The sequence below is a fragment of the Mytilus edulis genome, chromosome 3 (genome assembly GCF_963676685.1).
Source record: "Mytilus edulis chromosome 3, xbMytEdul2.2, whole genome shotgun sequence".
Lineage (NCBI taxonomy): Eukaryota > Metazoa > Mollusca > Bivalvia > Mytilida > Mytilidae > Mytilus > Mytilus edulis.
In genome coordinates, this window is record NC_092346.1 from 61104061 (window position 1) to 61125282 (window position 21222).

General features: G+C 31.7%; 1 protein-coding gene across 1 annotated transcript in view; it reads left to right on the forward strand.

Moving 5' to 3' along the window:
• LOC139517005 (AP-4 complex subunit mu-1-like) overlaps positions 1 to 17605 on the forward strand; it is a 28132-nt gene extending 10527 nt beyond the window's left edge. The window contains exons 3-13 of the mRNA XM_071307542.1: positions 1697 to 1803; positions 7242 to 7338; positions 7834 to 7947; positions 9612 to 9686; positions 10169 to 10234; positions 12938 to 13058; positions 13446 to 13552; positions 14841 to 14932; positions 15767 to 15865; positions 16737 to 16851; positions 17380 to 17605. Coding sequence (XP_071163643.1) covers positions 1697 to 1803; positions 7242 to 7338; positions 7834 to 7947; positions 9612 to 9686; positions 10169 to 10234; positions 12938 to 13058; positions 13446 to 13552; positions 14841 to 14932; positions 15767 to 15865; positions 16737 to 16851; positions 17380 to 17580 — 1194 coding nt within the window. The 3' untranslated portion in view covers positions 17581 to 17605. The remainder of the gene's footprint in view (positions 1 to 1696; positions 1804 to 7241; positions 7339 to 7833; positions 7948 to 9611; positions 9687 to 10168; positions 10235 to 12937; positions 13059 to 13445; positions 13553 to 14840; positions 14933 to 15766; positions 15866 to 16736; positions 16852 to 17379) is intronic.
• Positions 17606 to 21222: the final 3617 nt, after the last annotated feature.

The window sequence follows — 21222 nt, forward strand, 5'->3', positions numbered from 1 at the left end:
AGCATTGTCCTATATTAGTTATAAATATTGAATTCTTTGATTCACTGTTTTACGTCATGCCCGCTAACAAATTGAAAACTGTACCTATACGCCTTATTTTAGTCCAGATTTTTAGTATTCGTATTGTTATCTTAGAAAGTCTAACTGATTAAAATACTACAATAGGTAACAATTTGACAATTAAGTAGTGTCAACCCTGTGATTATGACCCGTGTAATACTATATAGCATATTAATCCTGAATACACCGTCTGGTGGTGCGCCTGTCAGATGCGGAACGTACAGATAAGGTAATCGGTAACAGGTGAATATACTATTGGTATCGGTATCGGACTCGACCCCGAACTTCTTAATTATTGGCAATATTAATTACGTGGAAAACAAAAGGGCCTGGAGTGGTGTAATTTTCAATCTACACCTTTGTGCTATATTAGTTATATATAAAGTTGATTTTTTTTATTCGTTGTTTTTACGTGATGACGGCTGACAAATTGGACCTCATAATTTTAGTATTATAGAAGAAAGTAGTGGTTTTTGTTTTATTATGTAAAAAATATTATACAGGCTTACATGGAAGTAGGACATTTATATCAATTGAAAAACATGTTACATTAAGTAGTTTAAAAAATGTTACAACAATTGAACCAGTCAATCTTGGATCAATTCTTTTATTGCAAAAGAAATAGAAATCTTTTCTAAAAATTTGTTGGCCATTCTGCTATCTTTAGATTTGATCTGGGAAGAATAATTTGTTAATATGATGTTTCCAGGCATGAGTAGTTGTTAACCTTTTTGTCATTTGGTCTTTGGTGGAGAGTTTTTCTTTTGGCAACCATACCACATCTTCTTATTTTTATGTGGGTTAAACAAATTCTTTCAATTTATATGCAAGTGAAGACTTGATGACTTATCCTTATTTTAAAGCATTACTGAGTGTTTCATAATTAAATGTCACCAAGAGCCAATGCAAATCGAGTTTAAGGGGGACTATCGAACATGCACAGCCCAAAGTACAAGAGGTCAGTCTTTCGCAAGACTTGAGCGATTGCAGGCAAAACTATAAAGCAAGCAGTATGTTGTAACAGTTTCGTATGATAACAGATCTAAATGATGATAATGATGCCAAAACAATTTACAAATAAATAGAGTTCAAATGTTCCAAATAATAAAGTCACTAATTTCATCAATCCATTCACAGTTTGAGTTAAAGTCCAAAATGTTCGAAATATTCCAAGTTAATGTTGTCTGGCTTGAAACAGTTACAGTTGTGTTGAGCTGTCTTTTGAGTACGGGTTTCTCCTGAGTAGCTGAGCCTGGTTGGCTAGCTTTGGAAGCACTCCTATCTGGACAACACCAATGAGAATACACTCATGAATAACTGTTATTATTTGTTATAATATAAAAATTTGTCAAACAATTATTTCATAATTTCATATTTTCTCAATAAAATTTCACTTTAAAAACTTTTACATAAAAGAACACCTATGACATATTCCAAAGACAAACTACAATATTATATATCACTATTCACATTCATCATGCATTGATCAGTAATTATATGTACCACATTTAAATTGAAATAAAGAAAAGATAATGCAATTATATTATTGATGTACATACCACTTGCTTGTTTTTTTTTGTTTTTTTTTAATTGAGATGTTCTGAATATAATGGAAAAACCATTTGTCTATTTTCAGAAATTAAAGGAAACTTACTTTTTCAACATAAAAAGAGGAGGGCTGTATTTTGTTGCTACCTCTGGACACGAAATATCACCTATTATGGTTATTGAAATCTTATGCAGGTCAGTTTATTCTGATTTTATTTTTAATGAGAGTTATCATGGTTATCAGATGAGGATCCAGAATTAAAAATCATGGGAGGGGGTTGGCCTGCCAAACTATGCCTAACTATGCAATGTTTGGATTGGGACATGTAAAAAGTCAATGCATTAACCATACATGTAGCTTTCATAAGGGGAGCAGACCTGCCTTCTGACACACCCTTCCACTCTAAATATGTCTCTGGATATGGAGCCCTGATCATTGAAAATCCACAAATTGGTTGCTGTAGGTCCATCATTGCAGTGATTGAAATTTTGTGATCAAAGGCTTACACAACAAAAAAATATATTTTTCATTTTTACAGTCCTTTTTTCCTGGAACATTTAGTGCTATAATGAAAATGTTAGAACATCAACAATGAAACAATGAAACCTGTAGGTTACAATACACCATTAGATTTTATGGGCGCAGCCATTTTATGAGCATAACATGGTATTCAGAATTAAGAGTATGGCGAATCCTGATTGGTTGATATGTGCACCCGTTATTTTTTATTATTAGAGACTTCGTGCACTCTGCTTTATACAAAAGGCAAAATAAAAATGATTCTGTAGCCCTAAAGGCACTGAGATGACTTTTAAGGATGTATTCTTTTGACTTTTCAGTCTAGTTCAGTCTCGTTGAAATCTTGTACTTGAATTATTTCCAATACATGTGATACAAGTGAAAAATATCAATGAATTTTACAAATATCATAATCAAACATAACTCTGTGAAAAAATTGTTTCTTTACAATGAATGGTTTTTGAGTAATCCAGTTTTCAAATTTTACGACCAATCAAGTCAGTATTTTTAGCCAAAATTTTGAGAAAATGGGTTAGGGATGCAAAAAATAATTTTACAAGAATCATGTACATCCCATATCATTTTGGTCTTTTCAAATTTCTTAAGATATGAATTTTTTCAATCATTTATAACAAAAAAAGTTGAAATAATACGCATTTTGTTCTTAAAACTGAGGAAAATGACAAAAATATAAAATTGACAGCATGGTAAGTTTTACACAAAAAAGCGTCAAAATATGATAAAACTTTCTTATATTAACACCTACCTATAGTTTTTTATACGACCGCAAATTTTGAAAAAATTTTTGTCGTATATTGCTATCACGTTGGCGTCGGCGTCGTCGTCGTCGTCGTCGTCGTCGTCGTCGTCGTCGTCCGGCGTCCGAATACTTTTAGTTTTCGCACTCTAACTTTAGTAAAAGTGAATGGAAATCTATGAAATTTTAACACAAGGTTTATGACCACAAAAGGAAGGTTGGTATTGATTTTGGGAGTTTTGGTCCCAACATTTTAGGAATTAGGGGCCAAAAAGGGCCCAAATAAGCATTTTCTTTGTTTTCGCACTATAACTTTAGTTTAAGTTAATAGAAATCTATGAAATTTTGACACAAGGTTTATGACCACAAAAGAACGGTTGGGATTGATTTTGGGAGTTTTGGTCTCAACAGTTTAGGAATTAGGGGCCAAAAAAGGGCCCAAATAAGCATTATTCTTGGTTTTCGCACAATAACATTAGTTTAAGTAAATAGAAATCAATGAAATTTAAACACAATGTTAATGACTACAAAAGGAAGGTTGGTATTGATTTTGGGAGTTTAGGTCCCAACAGTTTAGGAATTAGGGGCCAAAAAGGGACCCAAATAAGCATTTTTCTTGGTTTTCGCACCATAACGTTAGTATAAGTAAATAGAAATCTATGAAATTTAAACACAAGGTTTATGACCATAAAAGGAAGGTTGGGTTTGATTTTGGGAGTTTTGGTCCCAACAGAATAAGGGGCCCAAAGGGTCCAAAATTAAACTTTGTTTGATTTCATCAAAATTGAATAATTGGGGTTCTTTGATATGCCGAATCTAACTGTCATGACTGTGTATGTAGATTCTTAACTTTTGGTCTGTTTTAAAATTGGTCTACATTAAGGTCCAAAGGGTCCAAAATTAAACTTAGTTTGATTTTGACAAAAAATCAATCAGTTAGGTTCTTTGATATGCTGAATCTAAAAATGTACTTAGATTCTTGATTATTGGCCCAGTTTTCAAGTTGGTCCAAATCGGGGTCCAAAATTAAACTTTGTTTGATTTCATCAAAAATTGAATAAATGGGGTTCTTTGATATACCAAATCTAACTGTGTATGTAGATTCTTCATTTTTGGTACTGTTTTCAAATTGGTCTACACTAAAGTCCAAAGGGTCCAAAATTAAACTTAGTCTGATTTTAACAAAAATTGAAATCTTGGGGTTCTTTGATATGCTGAATCCAAAAATGTACTTAGATTTTTTATTATGGGCCCAGTTTTCAAGTTGGTCCAAATCAGGATCTAAAATTATTATATTAAGTATTGTGCAATAGCAAGTCTTTTCAATTGCACAGTATTGCGCAATGGCAAGAAATATCTAATTGCACAATATTGTGAAATAGCAAATTTTTTTTTAATTAGAGTTATCTTTCTTTGTCCAGAATAGTAAGCAAGAAATATCTAATTGCAAAATATTGTGCAATAGCAAGATTTTTTTTTAATTGGAGTTATCTTTCTTTGTCCAGAATCAACTTAAATCTTTGTTATATACAATATACAATGTATATTCACTTTTTACTACCAACTGATAAATTAAAATAATCTTTACCATTCAGTGATAACAAGCAGTTTTTTTACATCTTATTTCCTTATCTTATCTAAAATGTTTTTAGATAATGTATGTTGGACATTTGCCAGACATGACTATGATGTCATTTTCTATTTTTATTTGCCCATTACTTTATGTAAATAACTTCATTGGAAATTTGCCAATATAAAATGTTGCTGATGAAGTTTTTTTTATTGTTTTATACAATAAACAATGTATATTCACTTTTACTACCAACCAATCTTTACCATTCAGTGATAACAAGCACTTTATTTTACATTTTAATATTTTATGATGTATTTAAAAGAGTAGTTATTGTTGCAAACTCCATTAGAAATTTGAATTGATATCAGTTTTGGAAAAAAGGAAACGGGGATGTGAAAAAAAAGGGGGGGGGTTAAATTTTTCTCATTTCAGATTTCATAAATAAAAAGAAAATTTCTTCAAACATTTTTTTGAGAGGATTAATATTCAACAGCATAGTGAATTGCTAAAAGGCAAAAACAAACTTTTAAGTTCATTAGACCACATTCATTCTGTGTCAGAAACCTATGCTGTGCCAACTATTTAATTTTAGATTTAAAAAGTTTGAAGAAGAAATCTTTAATTGTAAAATTTGTAAAATCTTGACATTTGTTTTGTGTAAAAAAAACCCATGTAATGTCAAAAATTTGATCACAATCCAAATTCAGAGCTGTATCACGCTAGAATGTTTTGTCCATACTTGCCCCAACTGTTCAGGGTTCGACCTCTGCGGTCGTATAAAGCTGCGCCCTGCGGAGCACCTGGTTTTATATAAAATTTATTCAGATTGATCTACTGCATCTTTGTAGAAAGTATGAAAAAAAGTTAAATGTGGAACTGTGATTTTTTTCACGATAATAGGCCAAAAATAGGTAAAAATCAATGAAAAATGGAAAAATCATCAAAATTAGGCATTTTCAAAGGGTCGTAGCAAAAAAAGAAGTGCACCACCATATGATTTTTTCTCCACCAATTATTTTGTTACAGTCTCATAAACCCAAAAATCAGGTTAAGAAAAAAAGTTTAATTCTAGAAATTTTTGACTCCTAAACGCTAGGACAAGACATATTTTTAAGGGCAAAATTGATAGGCATGGAAGATAAGTACAAAATACGCTAAGAAAAGCAACGTGAACCTATATTTTTTGGACCAAAAAATACTGTCCTAATAACTTTTCTTTGATTCTAGTAAGGTTTCGTTAAAAAAAATCAACTTTCTAAAGACTGTAACTCGAAAAAGGCAACCATTGTGGCCTATGGGGAATTTAATTGTTTATTTCAATCTGTAGGCTGACATTGAAATATCCATACTGTTTTCAAAAATAGAATATACATTGTATATATATATATGTGACTGACCTGATGAATGTAACATTCCAATTACTATATGTATTAAAAGATAATCATGGGATCATGTTGCAATATTGAAAATACAACTAACAGCTATTCTAATGCAACAACGTTTGTAACGTTCATTTTGATTGGATAACGTCACTTTCTTACATGGCATCAATTGACAATTGATGCTATGGGACGTTCGCGCAAGCGCAGACGGCATATGGAAGATTTTAAATACATGTTTTAACGTTGTTTTCTGTCAGTTTCATTAGAATGGAGATAACAATATTGTATTTTAAGCTCCGACGGCATCAATTTGGGATTTGATGGTCGCAAATACCCGTTTACTGTCTCCGCTAACGCGTCGCCAGTAAACTTAATTTGCGACCATCAAATCCCCAATTGATGCCGTCGGAGCTTAAAATACAATACAGTTATCTCCTAAAGGTTAGTTTGGAAAATACATTCCCTCTTTCTTGTTTTAATGAATATGATAGCAAATCATAATTTAGAATGTACCCTAAATGTTTAAGACAAGGTAGTGAAAAATTGGTGAATATCCAAGATACATTACAATCAACAAAAAACAGCTCTATTTTATCCATCTTAATATTCTAAAGTACACTTTTTATCAGATAATTGTTAATTGTTACATGTTGATTATTAAAAACGACCCTGTCGTATTGTCCATAAGAAATACCAGTAAACTCAGCAGTCATAAAATACTAAAAAAAGTCATGGAAATGCAGAATTTTTAGGTTTGTTATATTAAATAATACATAGCCCTTCTAAATAGATGTGTTACATTAAATCTTAATGTTATGTTTAAAAACAATTTTCTATAGGCAATGACAGGGTTGTACATGACTACCTTGTGTTTTAGAACAGCCAATAATGAAACTTCATATGAACTGATAGTATATTATATCAAAGCCTTAATATGGATGTTATGATATATCCTTTCTTGTATATTGTTTTGTTTTGTTTTTCAATAGAGATACAGATTGCAGAGATGGATGGTAAACATGACAACAAACAACCAACTTAAGTTGATGAAAATAGGCATTTCTATAAATAAGGCCATTCTTTTTTTTGTTTGAATTGTTTTACATTGTCATTTCGGCGCCTTTTATAGCTGACTATGCGGTATGGGCCTTGCTATTTGTTGAAGGCCGTATGATGACCTATAGTTTTTTATTTCTGTGTCATTTTGGTCTCTTTATGGAGAGTTGTCTCATTGTCAATCATACCACATCTTCTTTTTTCAGGTCACCATGCAAGAACTTATACTAGTGTAATGGTCCAGAATATTAACTAATGTAATTTATTGAACAGAAGCATTGTTTAAGAAAACTTTATTCATAGATACTTTATGCTATTCTTACAATATTTGTTTTTATTTTTCAGACTGTATAGTATACTGAAAGATTATTGTGGAACAGTTACAGAGGATTCTGTTCAAGCCAACAATTTGCTAATCTTAGAAATACTTAATGAGTTCGCTGTAGGTGAATGTTATATACATCACTAAAAATAGATTGTTTCACTGAAGGTTTTTTTCTTTAAATTATTCAGTATTCTTGAATCATATATTTTAATGTTTATGCAAGAGATAGATAACTATATACAATTTTAGGTTAAGGTCTTAGGGTGGCATGTGACAGTTTCATATCAGATGATCTATATTAAAGGAATGGGTTATAAGTACCTTATCTTAGACTATGTTTGTTTTTCTTTTCAAAGGTAAATACTTATGTAGGACATTCAGCCTTTTTCAACCAAGACTTTAAAATTGCTGTAATATTAACATTGGATCAATCACATTAAAAGTATTATTCTAGATGGCAGTTAAAAGTGACCAAATATGAATCTTTAAAAAATTGTGACATTCTTTTTTTCATGAATTGGTAAAAGTTATTCTTAATGTCTATTTTAATAGCCAGAAAAATAGCTTTAATACCAATTTAAAACAGTCAATAAAAAACAATTAATTTTTCAGGATTCTGGCTATGTTCAAATAGCCTCAACAGAGAAGTTACAGCCATATATTCAATCTCGTCCTGTTATGGTTAAACAGACTAGAGAAGTCACTAGTGATATAACTTCCAGAGTTGTAAGTCTTTATGCATAAAAAAGATACTTAATTACATGTAGAGTTTTAGAGGATTTGTAATTAAATTATCAAAGCCATCATGGGATATACCTGCTTTATTTTGTCAATTGAATTCTTCACACTACACCAGGGCTTCCAAAACGGTCATATATTCCGGTCATTTGTATAATGTCCGGTAAAAGTCCGGCTGAGAAAAGCATGAAACGGTCATATACTTTTTAGTTTTCAAGTCTTTTTCGGTCATTTTTACATAATTCACGATCTTTTTGATCCAACCTTTTGCCTTTAACATCAACACATTTCCGGAAATAAATGTGACATGATGATTAATTACTATCAAAACAACGCCTACTTCAATACTTTCTAATTTTAATCAAGGCTAATTAGTAGTTGGACAGCTGAAATCTACCTGTTCAGGTGACAGGTGAACTCAGTACCGGACATCGTATTAATTGATCGGTTTATTCACAATTATTTTCTTACATTTCAGCGGTTTGTATCTAATTGATTTAGTCCAAAAGATTAAAATTATTAGAATTAGTTTATCAACATGATTTGATGAAAAATTTAAAAAGGTTTTAAATAAAAAATCGTCAGAACTACGTCATATGAACTAGAACACGTGTGCGCATGTGCACAGGTGGGAAATTTAAAAATGCATCCTACATTTCTTTAAAAATGCTAAAATTATCATTGATACCTGTATCTTACGTTCAATTCAAGTATTTTGTTGAAGAAATAACGTGGAAAGAGCTTCTTCTCTCAGTCGTGCTTTGTAAACGTACACGGATTTTACGTATCCGCTTATGGTCCATGTTTTACCATTGTCAAGTCAACATCCGGTTGAAAACGAAAGTAAAGTTTTTGACAATGTCATTTTGCACAAATAAAAAGTCTAAGGCAGATAGGAGCATGCTGGTGTGCACACTTTGAATGATGCACTGCCAATTTAACAGTAACATCCCAACATCAAATTCATATCATATCAAAGTAAAGTTTAAAATCGTTTTTTTTTTAATGTAATGTCAATCATTGGAATGGCCATCTGTTTACCATAATTTCCTTTTGGGGATTAAAATCGGGATCAGATATGAAATGTCCGGCTGGCTTAAATATTTTTTGGAAGCCCTGCACTACACTATGAATGATTAAAGATATGGGAAAACATATACATTCACATGTATTAGCAACTTAAATTAATCATGGCTTTGTTCCGGACCATATGAGTATTTGGACCATACACGTATGGTCATGACCATATGAGTATATACTCGTTTGGTTAAAAATGTGTTTACTATAGTTTTGACTAGTGACGAAATTTACTGTGTGAAACTGCTTATTTTATTTTGTTAATCTTGTTATTACTAATTTTTAATGAAAAAATGACCTTTGGTAGTGTCTTTTTAATGACGTGACAACTAGAAAAGTTATATAAAGAGGTAAGCATAAATGTACCCCTTAATTACCCCGACCATACACGTATGGTCCAAATACTCATATGGTCCGGAACAGCTTCATAAGAGAACATTTGTTGTGTTGAGCTGAGAACTTTTTTCTTTCAAGTAGTAAAAACTTTACAAATGTGCAGTTTATGTGCCATTTATATAAATCTTTACATTTTATTGATTTGCTGTGAATTAATTTAATGTAATTTGTATTTTTAGTTTGGAATAGAGACAAAAGTATCTCCTGGTTCATCCTCCATAAGATCTGTAGTCATGTCACCTATAACTGATATGGTAATTTTTAAGTAGAGGAGACTGAATAAATTTTTTCCTCTAATTCTTATCTGATTTGTCCTTTTCCTGACCTGTTAATTATTTTTATTTAATCAATTTGTGGTTTGTTTGATCTCAGTTTTTTTTTGGTTAAAATTCTATTGTGTCATAGCATTCTCTTGCTTTCTTCTGAAATTCCTATTGTGACGACATGAAAAATGTGACCTGATGATGTCATATATAAAGAATACATCTTTCTGATCATTCTAAAAAAAAAAAGGATTGTGAGTGTCTGCATATTGTCAAAATAATTACAACCACCAAATCTAGTATAATACAATATTTATGCATTCTCGAAATTCAAATTATAAATATTTAAAATGCTCTGCGAGCCAGGCTTTTTAGATTTGAAAATTTAATTTACAATTTATTTTTAATTGAAAAATATAAGTAAATCATAAATTTTTACTTCAAAGCATTTGTATCAATGTATATCCTTTCAGGATTCTGTTAAGAATGAGCTATATATTGACATCATTGAAAAGCTTACTGCTGTGATAAATGCAAATGTAAGTATATGTTTGTCATACATCTGAATGTATGTATTCAGTACAGTTTTGATAAGATTGTTCTAATTTTTATATGTCCTTTGAAGATCTGACCTATTATGTATACCAATACCATTTGTACACACTGTAAATAGATGGAGGAAATGGGTTTTAACTCATTCTCGTATATATTATAACAACAACTTTAGAAGTGACCTCAGAGGCTCCTTTTTCATTATTTTTTTATTTGGCATACCAGAGTTATCGAACTTTGATCTTGAGATTTAAGGCACCTTACTTAAAGAACTTCTATATTGATTTCTTCCAAACTTAACATTATTGTGTGGATTAACGAAAGGAAAGTACAATGAGTTTTATTACATTTTCTGGTTGGTCCCTAATGAGTAATGGTACTTTAATTGTCAGATTTTAGTTATTTTTTTCACGTATTGTGCCATAATTGAGTTTGATTTGATTGACTTAGTGGAAACTTAACAAAAATTTGGGAATTGGTGAAAACATGATAAGTTTCCATTTAAATATCCCACATTATTCTTGCAACAATTTTTATATGCAAAATAAGGTGTATCAATCACTCTTGGTGCAGCTGTACAAGGCCGTAACTAGACCTAATATTTTAGTGAGGCAAAATAATTGAAAAATTTTGGGAGGGTATGGAATGAATGGTGCAAAATCCTGCATTCTAGGCATTTCCAGAGAGTTTGACAATGTTTTATGTTTGGACACTTTTTATATAAATTTTTCATTTTTAAAAACATTTACTAACACCAAATTTTTTACAACTTTATTTAAATTTATATGTCAGATAAACATCCAAATATCAATTTGAGTGTCACCAGAACATAGAACAAACATCGATTCAGTAAAGTTTGCCAATTTTTTTATGGCCGGTTTCTTCAAATCGTTTCAATATATTTGGTCTGCTGACATCCTTATCGCGATGAACATTGAGCATGGGAAGACAGCACAATCTGTTGCCACTTATACATGCCTATTCCCAAGTTTTCAGTCGTTTCAGGGGAGTCTGTTGTTCTAGAGGTAGCTCACTATCATCAACACAATGATCATGATGATTGACATCTTCTTCCGATTCCTTCTCAATCAGCAATTCGGTAGCAGCATCGGTAGTAACAGTTTTGTTTGCAAAAGGGAATTAAGCTTTCCTGTAAGCACCATCATACAGTCGTTGTTACAAATTTCAAACTCGCTTTTATGCTGACAAAGAGTAAACAAACTATGCATGGATAGAATGAGATAAGATACATGTATAGATGATTCTATCTAGAGTAAGTTGACTTGTATGATATGGGAACAGGGGAATAAAACTGGTGTTTTTGCTGTTTCCATATAGTTCCGTGATTTTAAATTATTTCTGGAAATAGTCAGTGGTAAGATATTTTCAGTTCAAGAATTGATAAATTTAGGGGTTTAGGGTGTCCGATACCGAAACCCGAATATAATGACACGAAATTCCGAAGTCCCAATTTAGAAGAGACAACATCTAAATAATGTCAAAATGGAACACGGGATGTTCTTTCAATGTATAAGGTTAAAGAAACATGGATAAAAACTAATCCATGCATGTTTCATATTATGTATATTTTGTTTATATGTAAGAGAACGAGTAAAGTTGGTGAAACGGAGAATATGCCCCTTGCGATGCCCAGTGCTTGATTTGTCAGTCAATTTATAGTTTTTGGATTAGTTTCAATGAAGTTATATTCAGTACTCAGACTCTTAACCCCTGTTGTGATCACAAACACCATTAGTTTACTAGAACTATAATAATTCCTTCTTTACCTTCAGTATCGCTTTTCCTTTTTCTACAAGAGTCCGTTTTACCAGCGATCCATGATGGTTATCGTTACTAGGTTAATGTAATCGAGAAACATCACCCGTTGAGATGCTGAGTTATATCAAGGAAAACTAATTTAAAAGGAATAATGACAAGTTATAGAAATTAAGGTTGAGACAGAACAACAAATGACCATTCAGTTTCGTATTTAATTACCATAAAAAAAAATCAGTGTCGAAATTTTAGTGAGGCAATTGCCTCACTTGCCTCAATGGTAGTTACGGCCTTGCTGTATACTGTGAAAGTACTTTAATTCGTGGGTATCAATTTTCGTGGTTTGAGCAATATTTACATGTCCATGGGTTTTTAAATTCGTGGATATAAGTTTTTTATAAAAAAATTTGGAAAAATTGAAGCCATTAGAAAGAAAGGTTACAAATTGTCTGGATTGAAGGAAATGCAAAGTAAACATTGACCTGTCTAAATCGTTGTGACCACACTTATTAACCCGAGATAGTGTGATCAACAGATTAAAGATCATTAAAGCTGTTGATTAGGTCATAAACATGTTAGCTAAAGAAAACAATTAAATGTACATAAACAAATGCTATAAATGTATCAGAAGTCAAACTTACATGGGGATATTTCCATGTCTTGTTTTTGACAATGGTTATTTTATTTCGTTGGACACTTAAATTCGTGGATAAAGTCATCCATGAAAACCACGAAAATTGGTTCCCCACGAACAAAAGTACTTTCACAGTATGTAGATAAAAACATGTATTCTGGACAATTTATTTTATTTCATTACTGATAGATATTTGTCTAAAAATCTTTAATGGATATACATTCATAAAAATGATAACATGAGAATCTCTTAATATATTTAGCATTTACTTTTTTTGAAGGGAACCGCCTCAACTTTGGAAGTTTCAGGTGAAATGATTGTGAAAAATTTTGTCAATGGAACGCCGCAAATTAAAATAGGATTAAATGAAGATTTGGATATTCTTGAAGGAAAAAGTAAAGGTAATTTGTTCATCTTTTAATTCATCTAGTACAAAGTTACGGATTGAATTCAAAGTTTGGAAAGTTACAGCACTATAAATGCAATTTAAATTGCACATGGATGAACTGTTGATGCATTCAAATGTGTTTCATGCCATTACTTTCGTTATGTGATCTGATAAAAAAAAAATCATTTGTTTGATATAAACATATATACTGCAACAAAGAAATTATTTATAAGAATTTTGATTAATAATCATTAATAATTGGGTTGTTTTTGAGGTTTGTTTACAATTTCTCTGCAAACAAACAAACATTTCTCATGTGTGGTATTCCAGGATGAGAATATCAATATTTCTATACCAAGTCAACCTGTATATTTAAAAAAAAACAAATTTATGTTTACAGGCTATGGTGACCATGTGCAACTAGATAAATGTAACTTCCACCCATGTGTCAAACTAGAAGAATTTGAATCATCAAAAGTAATTGTCATGGTTCCTCCTGTGGGTGAGGTATGTGTCATTAGAATTTTGAATCATCAAAAGTAATTGTCATGGTTCCTCCTGTGGGTGAGGTATGTGTCATTAGAATTTGAATCATCAAAAGTAATTGTCATGATTCCTCCTGTGGGAGAGGTATGTGTCATTAGAATTTGAATCATTAAAAGTAATTGCCTTGATTCCTCCTGTGGGGGAGGTATGTGTCATTAGAATTTGAATCATCAAAAGTAATTGTCATGGTTCCTCCTGTGGGTGAGGTATGTGTCATTAGAATTTGAATCATCAAAAGTAATTGTCATGGTTCCTCTTGTGGGGGAGGTATGTGTCATTAGAATTTGAATCATCAAAAGTAATTGTCCTGGTTCCTCCTGTGGGTGAGGTATGTGTCATTAGAATTTGAATCATCAAAAGTAATTGTCATGATTCCTCCTGTGGGTGAGGTATGTGTCATTAGAATTTGAATCATTAAAAGTAATTGCCATGATTCCTCCTGTGGGGGAGGTATGTGTCATTAGAATTTGAATCATCAAAAGTAATTGTCATGGTTCCTCCTGTGGGGGAGGTATGTGTCATTAGAATTTGAATCATCAAAAGTAATTGTCCTGGTTCCTCTTGTGGGTGAGGTATGTGTCATTAGAATTTGAATCATCAAAAGTAATTGTCCTGGTTCCTCCTGTGGGTGAGGTATGTGTAATATTGTATGATAAATGTCTTAATGAATGAAGTACTGTGGATTCATTTATTTTCATGGGTACCAATTTTCGTGGATTGAGGAAAACTTGTATTTTCATGGATATATAATTTCATGGTTTTGGCAAAGTCTGTGTATATTCCTTTAATAAATTTTTAATTCATTGAACATTTGAATTCGTTGTTCCCCTGTACCCACAAAAACATGAAATTTGGTATACAACGAATAATAATGAATTCACAGTAGTCTGAAACTTTGAAATCTCCAGTACAGCTACTAGGTTATAGTCAAATATTTTCTTATAACTAGCTTGGCCTTTCTTTTTCTGGTCTTCATTTTACTATCTTCTCTCTGTTTAAAAACTTTTCATAGGTCTCTAGAATCTGTTGAATAGATTAGTTTAAACCCAACATAACAGGTTTTATTCAATTGACATTTGATTGGTACATTTATCAAACACCACAAATTTGATGTGGTGCAGAGGTGACTTTACCAGAGAGGTAAAATTATTGGTGAAATCAATTTATCCTAATTGTAAAAGATCAAAGAGATTTAATCTAATTTGTAAACTTTATCCAGGGTATGTACATGGTCTGTTGTTTGTTTTAGTTTTCAGCAATGCTTTACAGCACCTGTGGAGAAATAGCACTACATGTGCCATTCAGAGTTCTAGCCTTTATAGATGATGCTGAAAATAGTAGGTATGTATTATTATTATTATGTAATTTAGAGTTTGTGAGATGTCAGAAAATTATAAGGATAAACAATTAGCTACCACATGTAAATTTGGAATTTGATTTATTTGTTTTTAAATATTTGAAGTCAACAGTTTATTTTTTAATAATTTAACACTAAAACAAAAACAGATGGAAAAGATGGTTACTGTGGATTCATTTATTTTCGTGGGTATAAATTTTCGTGGATTGAGGAAAACTTGCATTTTAGTGGATACATGTATTTGATTTCGTGGTTTTACCAATCTCTGCACACAAAGCCAATAGAAAATTTGTAATTCATTGAAAATCTGAATTTGTGGTTCACCTGTACTTTAAAAACCCAGGTAAACTAGTATCCCATGAATAATAATGAATCCAAAGTATAGTGATTATTAACTAAATACAATGTCATAAGGTTTGTCAATTTTGAAAATTATCTCATTTTTACTTACCCTTTACAAAAAATTTCTTGGTGTGTATCTTGATAACAAAAATGTAGCAATACATAGGGATCAATTCTGTCATCTTGTACTGTTGCCATCCTCAGTACAATCTGTGAATCTGCAAGTTCTTGCAAGCTGCTTGCTGAAAAACAACAAAATCTGCACTATTTCATTTAAGTGACATGAATTTTTGTTTTTGAAGGGTTAACATACAAAAACATTAAAGCTTTCTTTTTCTTCCTATATTATTTGGAGACATCAGGCCACACATGTTATCCAAGGAAGACTCATGCATTTTTTCTTTGTGATAATTTTGTTAGTGACTAGAACATGAAATAAGTAAATAATAAATGTTAAAGTTATCTTTCCTTTTCAGAGACAAAATACTCACACTACGATTGAAAAATGAGCTTCCATCAAATTATAATGCTGTCAAGGTCATTATTAGACTGAAAGTACCAAGATGTGTTAATAGGTATGTTGTGTATTTAATGGTATGTGTCTTTTACACTCACATGACTTATTTCTCTATGTGATCCATTACCAGCTTAGCATTTCAAAAATATTATTTAAACAGCACAAGAAACAAAGGATTATATTGAATCTGTTCAATGGTCAATGAGTGCCCTGTAGTACAGAAATATGTCAAGCACTTGTGTCATAAATAAAATAATTTTGAATATTGTAAAAGTTCGCTTAATTGTTAAATTATTTCTCAAATAGCCCATTTTATTTTGATTGTTCAGTACTGGTAGTTGATGTTTTGTTTTGTTTTGTTTTTGTTTGTTTTTTGGCTGTCCTGAGATGAATTTTCATAGTTGATTATTACCCTGAATGTTATTTTTCTGATTTAAGTCCATTTTGAATAACTAATAAGAATAGACCATTGATATTTATTATACAGTTGCATTATTTTTTGCATTTCTATAACAATTAAGCAGTATATGATGCCAACAAATCATTCGTACACCTGAAACTGAAATTTTATAAGTTCTGTATTTTTCTATGTGATAAATAGATATGTGGTAAATGTCAAGGTCACAGCAAACAAACAATACAAAAATAAACAGAAAGACTTTGCTGCAAACATTTATACTTATGTTCAAGCAGTTCTGCATTTAATTTGTGTGTTCAGTTGATCCAACATACAGAAATTATAAATCCATCATAGATGTGACAAACATCATTTGAAATGTAATATTAAAATACAAATACAAAATAAACATGGAAATTATATTACGGTCTCAGCATAACCTTTCCATATATGTTTTACATACAGGTACCATGTTTTAGATGGTATGGCAAACATTTTTTTTTATCATTAATGAAAACAATTATAATTTTAGAATGTCACAGCAATTAAATGAACCAGATCAAACAGCAGAATTAACAGAAAATCAGGAAATAGTTTGGACCATCAAGAAATTTCCTGGCAGAGCTGAATATGTAGCAAATTTTAGAGTATGTTTTATTTGGTTTTATTACTGGTATATTGTCACAGTCAAACAATGGAAACAACAGTTATATGTTCATATATGGGTATGGTGATGTAACTACTATCCTTGTTGGTGTCTTTGATAGTGTTAATTAACACACAAGCTAGCACATATCATGGCATGTATTGAAATTCATCCTATCTTGTTTACAAGAAAGGGGTGAAAGGGACCTACAACTGTTTATTTTATTAATTTATTATATATACAGCTTTTTGTTAAACCTACTTTCTTGGAGTGGGTGGAAAACAGCAAAAAGGGATGTATGTTTATGTCGTTCCATCCAAATTTACAGCTGCTCCTGAACTGTCTTACAGAATTTTAAGATAATTTAAAGAATTTTAACTCACATGATGTTGCTTTTATAGAACTATTTTACAGTGCAGTACTGGTACCTAATGTACATTTTCTTTTGATACTGATTAGTAACATGACTTTGGTTGACTGTACAATTGTATCTACATGTTTTTCATGGGTTTTTTTTCATATTTTTCAGTTGATAAATAGTACAAGTTCAGAGATAAAGAAATATGATATAGGTCCTATTAGGATGGATTTTGAGATATCTGGGTACACAAGTTCTGGACTTCAAATAAAGGGTCTCAAAGTTCAGGAAATGGGAAAGAAAATAAACTTAAACAAATGGATAAGACTTATTACTGTTAGTGATTCTTATGTTATTAAATTATGGCCATGAATTTGCATTAAATTATCATACAATGTGTCTTTTTATTATTTGCAATTGTAGTTTTAATTTAAAACTGCATTACATACTCTACTTAAGTCATTGTATGATCTCACCTGGTCCTTAAAGCCAGTGTAACCTTTTCCCATCACTTATCAGCCATAGTCTTCCGTCTTCCATTTTAATTCTTCTCTAAAATTTCTTGAGCCAATTGGAACAAAACTTCTGCCTGATCAATCTGAGTGTCTCTAGTTAAAATCTAGTTAAAAAAATATATCTGATCATACAACCAGTATGACCACCATGGTTAAAAATAAAACCTAGGAGTCAAATGAAAGTAATTGGCTAATATCTTCAAAATCAGAACAGATTTAGATAATCTGATTAGACAAGTGCAAGATGCCAAGATCGACCTACTAGGGGAAAAATTGTCAGACACACCTTATAAGAGTTATTTCCATTTAATAAATGACAATTTTGGCCATTATCTAGAAAAATATAAATAGCATAAAGGATCAGCAAGAAACCATCTACAAATAATATGTATAAAATCATCTGTTGACTCTTAATGAAGTAATTGTCTTGAATGGAGATTAAGCAGGTTTTCCTTGAACATATCTTGAAAACTTTCATAGATCAACTATTACTTTGAAAGCATAAATGATCAGCACCACAAGAGTTTGAATTGGTCATTAGGATTGAAATGTTCAGTTAGACTTTTTAAATCAATAACTGTTGTAGACCTAAACACTTATGTTGTTGGTTGAACCATGCTTGTTGAAGGTGTCCTCCTTACTTAATTGACAAGGATTGCCTTTTTTCATACTGAAGGCTGGTATTTCTCACAGTTACTCTTGCTTCAACTCATAATCAAGGTGCTTGTAAGCACTGAGGGGTAAAGATTGCTTCAATTTATCAGTGGGAGGTAAAATTAAATATTGCATTGGTTGTATTTGATTAAACAGCAATTCTAGACTAAGGAAGATAACTCAAATTTTTAATGATGACTTCAACAATGACATCATTGTCGAGCCTGCAACTTTTGTTGCAGAAAGCTCAACATAGGGATAGTGATCTGGCGGCGGCAAGCTTTATATTTTAGAAGGTGGAAGACCTGGATGCTTCATACTTTGTATATAGATGCCTCATGCTAGGAACTTTCCGTCAGTCACATGTCCAATGTCCTTGACCTCATTTTCATGGTTCAGTGACTACTTGAAAAAAAGATTTTTTTGTAATGTTAAATTCTCTCTTATTATAAGTAATAGGATAAGGGAGCTACCATTTGATTTTTATAGGGGGGCTAGGATGAAATTTGAAACAGATTGTATTGTTTAGAAAGTTTGCACAGAAAAAAAAAACATAGCCCCCCCAGAAAATCAAATGGTTGCTGCCTTAGCGTTCACATTATCTTTAATCATATCGATCTCTATCAGTCTAATATGAACCACTGCGTTCACACTACAATTAAAAACGCAATCGATCTAACCTTTTTGCCCGTAAAACTGTAAACACTGTGTATAAATAGAACCGATTTATCAAATTCATGTGCTGATACACTGATACACACACTTGGGAAAAAAAATTGGATAAAGTTATTGTTTCTCTTGAATCACAATTTGAAGTTTTGATACTGGTGTTATTCAGTTTTCTTTAATTTTGAAAAAAAACTGTAGCAACGAAGTTACAACACGACGCCGGAAATACTGTGGTTCCTGCAAAGAAAAAAAATCAACATAAGAAAAGAAGACACAGATTTCGCAAATCTATGCTATGGCGAAGACAACATGTTTACAGTTTGTTTTAAAGGTCTTTTAACAGAGAAATATGGGTTAAACAACGAACCTCTGAGATAGTTTTGCCGCTAAACATGCGCATACGTTACTTTTGATTCAATCTTACTAGTTTAAACCGATCTCTGCGTTCACATCTAAAGTAAGATCGGTTTACTTTAGATCGATTCAAACTAAACTACCTCTTTTGGTGTTTTAGTTTAGACCAATTGAAGATCGATTCAATGCGTTCACATTAGCCCTTAAACCGATCTAAAGTGAACCGGTCTAGTTTAAATCGATAAAAATGTCCTAGTGTGAACGGGGACTAATATTTCCAAAAGTGCTGAAAATTGAATTGAACACCATCAATCAATCAATCAGTCCAATTAAAAAGTGTAAAATAGAACATTCAGCCTCAGTTATGGTACACGATTTTGATATGAACTATTGTAATGATGTGCAAATAGGCAGAAAATTTTAACATATTCCATCACTCAATTACATATCACTGATCATCAGTGGCGGATCCAGAAATTTTCATAAGTGGGGGCCCACTGACTGACCTAAGAGGGGGCCCGCTTCAGTCACGCTTCAATGATTCCCTATATAAGCAACCAATTTTTTTCCCAAAAAGGGGGGGGGGGGCCGGGCCCCCGTGCCCCTTGCCCCCCCCCCTAAATCCGCCTCTGATCATTCATTTTCTATTTTAATCAGAATTACACACTTATGACTATGTAGTATTTTTAACAAAATGTCATAATTTTTATCAATATTTACTGCATCTCCTTGATAATGACATAGTAATAGTTTTATGACAATATTATTACTGTTCTACTGTAGCATTATCAATATACACATGCTGAAGAAGATTACATTGCACAAGATAGCTCCAGATATCTTCCATTGTTTGAATCTTATAAACCTGATAATCAAATTAGATTTAGAAAGAATTGTGATGAAACACTTGATAGTAGAGGGAAAGAGATTATTGATTTATGCATAAGCAATCAAATGCGAATTGTAAATGGTAGATGCATGGGTGATTTACTTGGTCATTTTACTTGTTTTAATACACATGGTCAAAGCACTGTTGATTACCTTATAGCAAATGAAAGATTATTTAATCAGATACTTTATTTCAGAGTGTCAGAGTTTGTCTCAACATTCTCAGACTGTCATTGTAAAATATCATGGGAAATTTTGGCTAAATATCAATTAACAGAAACTCAGTCAAATAATCTTCATGCTGCCCCCGTTAATTTCAGATGGACTGAGGACTCCCCACTTAAATTTCAGCAAGCACTTTTGTCACCAGATAACCAGCAGAAAATTTCATCTTTCCTTAATAATGATAGTGATTGCTCTTCTGAAGACATTAACAAAAAGGCACAGGATTTATGTGATATCTTTCTTTCTGCAGCCAAAATTTCCCTGGTAACCCCAAAAAAGAATAAAAAGGGTTCCAGACCCCAGAAAAAATGGTTTGATAGTGATCTTTTTAAAATGCGCAAAAATGTTATATCCTTAGGTAAAATTTATTCAAGATATCCTAAGGATCCTGTTATTAAAGGCAGATACTATAAACATTTTAGAATCTATAATAAATGTAGAAAAGTTAAATATAAGCAATTTATCAATTCCATGCTACAAAAACTTGATACTCTTAGAGTTGAAAACCCTAAGCAGTATTGGAAATTAATAAATGACATTCAGGATAGCAAAAAAGAAAACTGCTCTTCACAAATTGATTCTGATACATGGGCCAATCACTTCCGTAATCTTCACTCTGCAATTGATAACACATTTTATTCACGACTTAACCAGTTGGAAATGATCCTGAATGACAAAGAAAAAAATTTAGTTTTTAATGATTTAGATA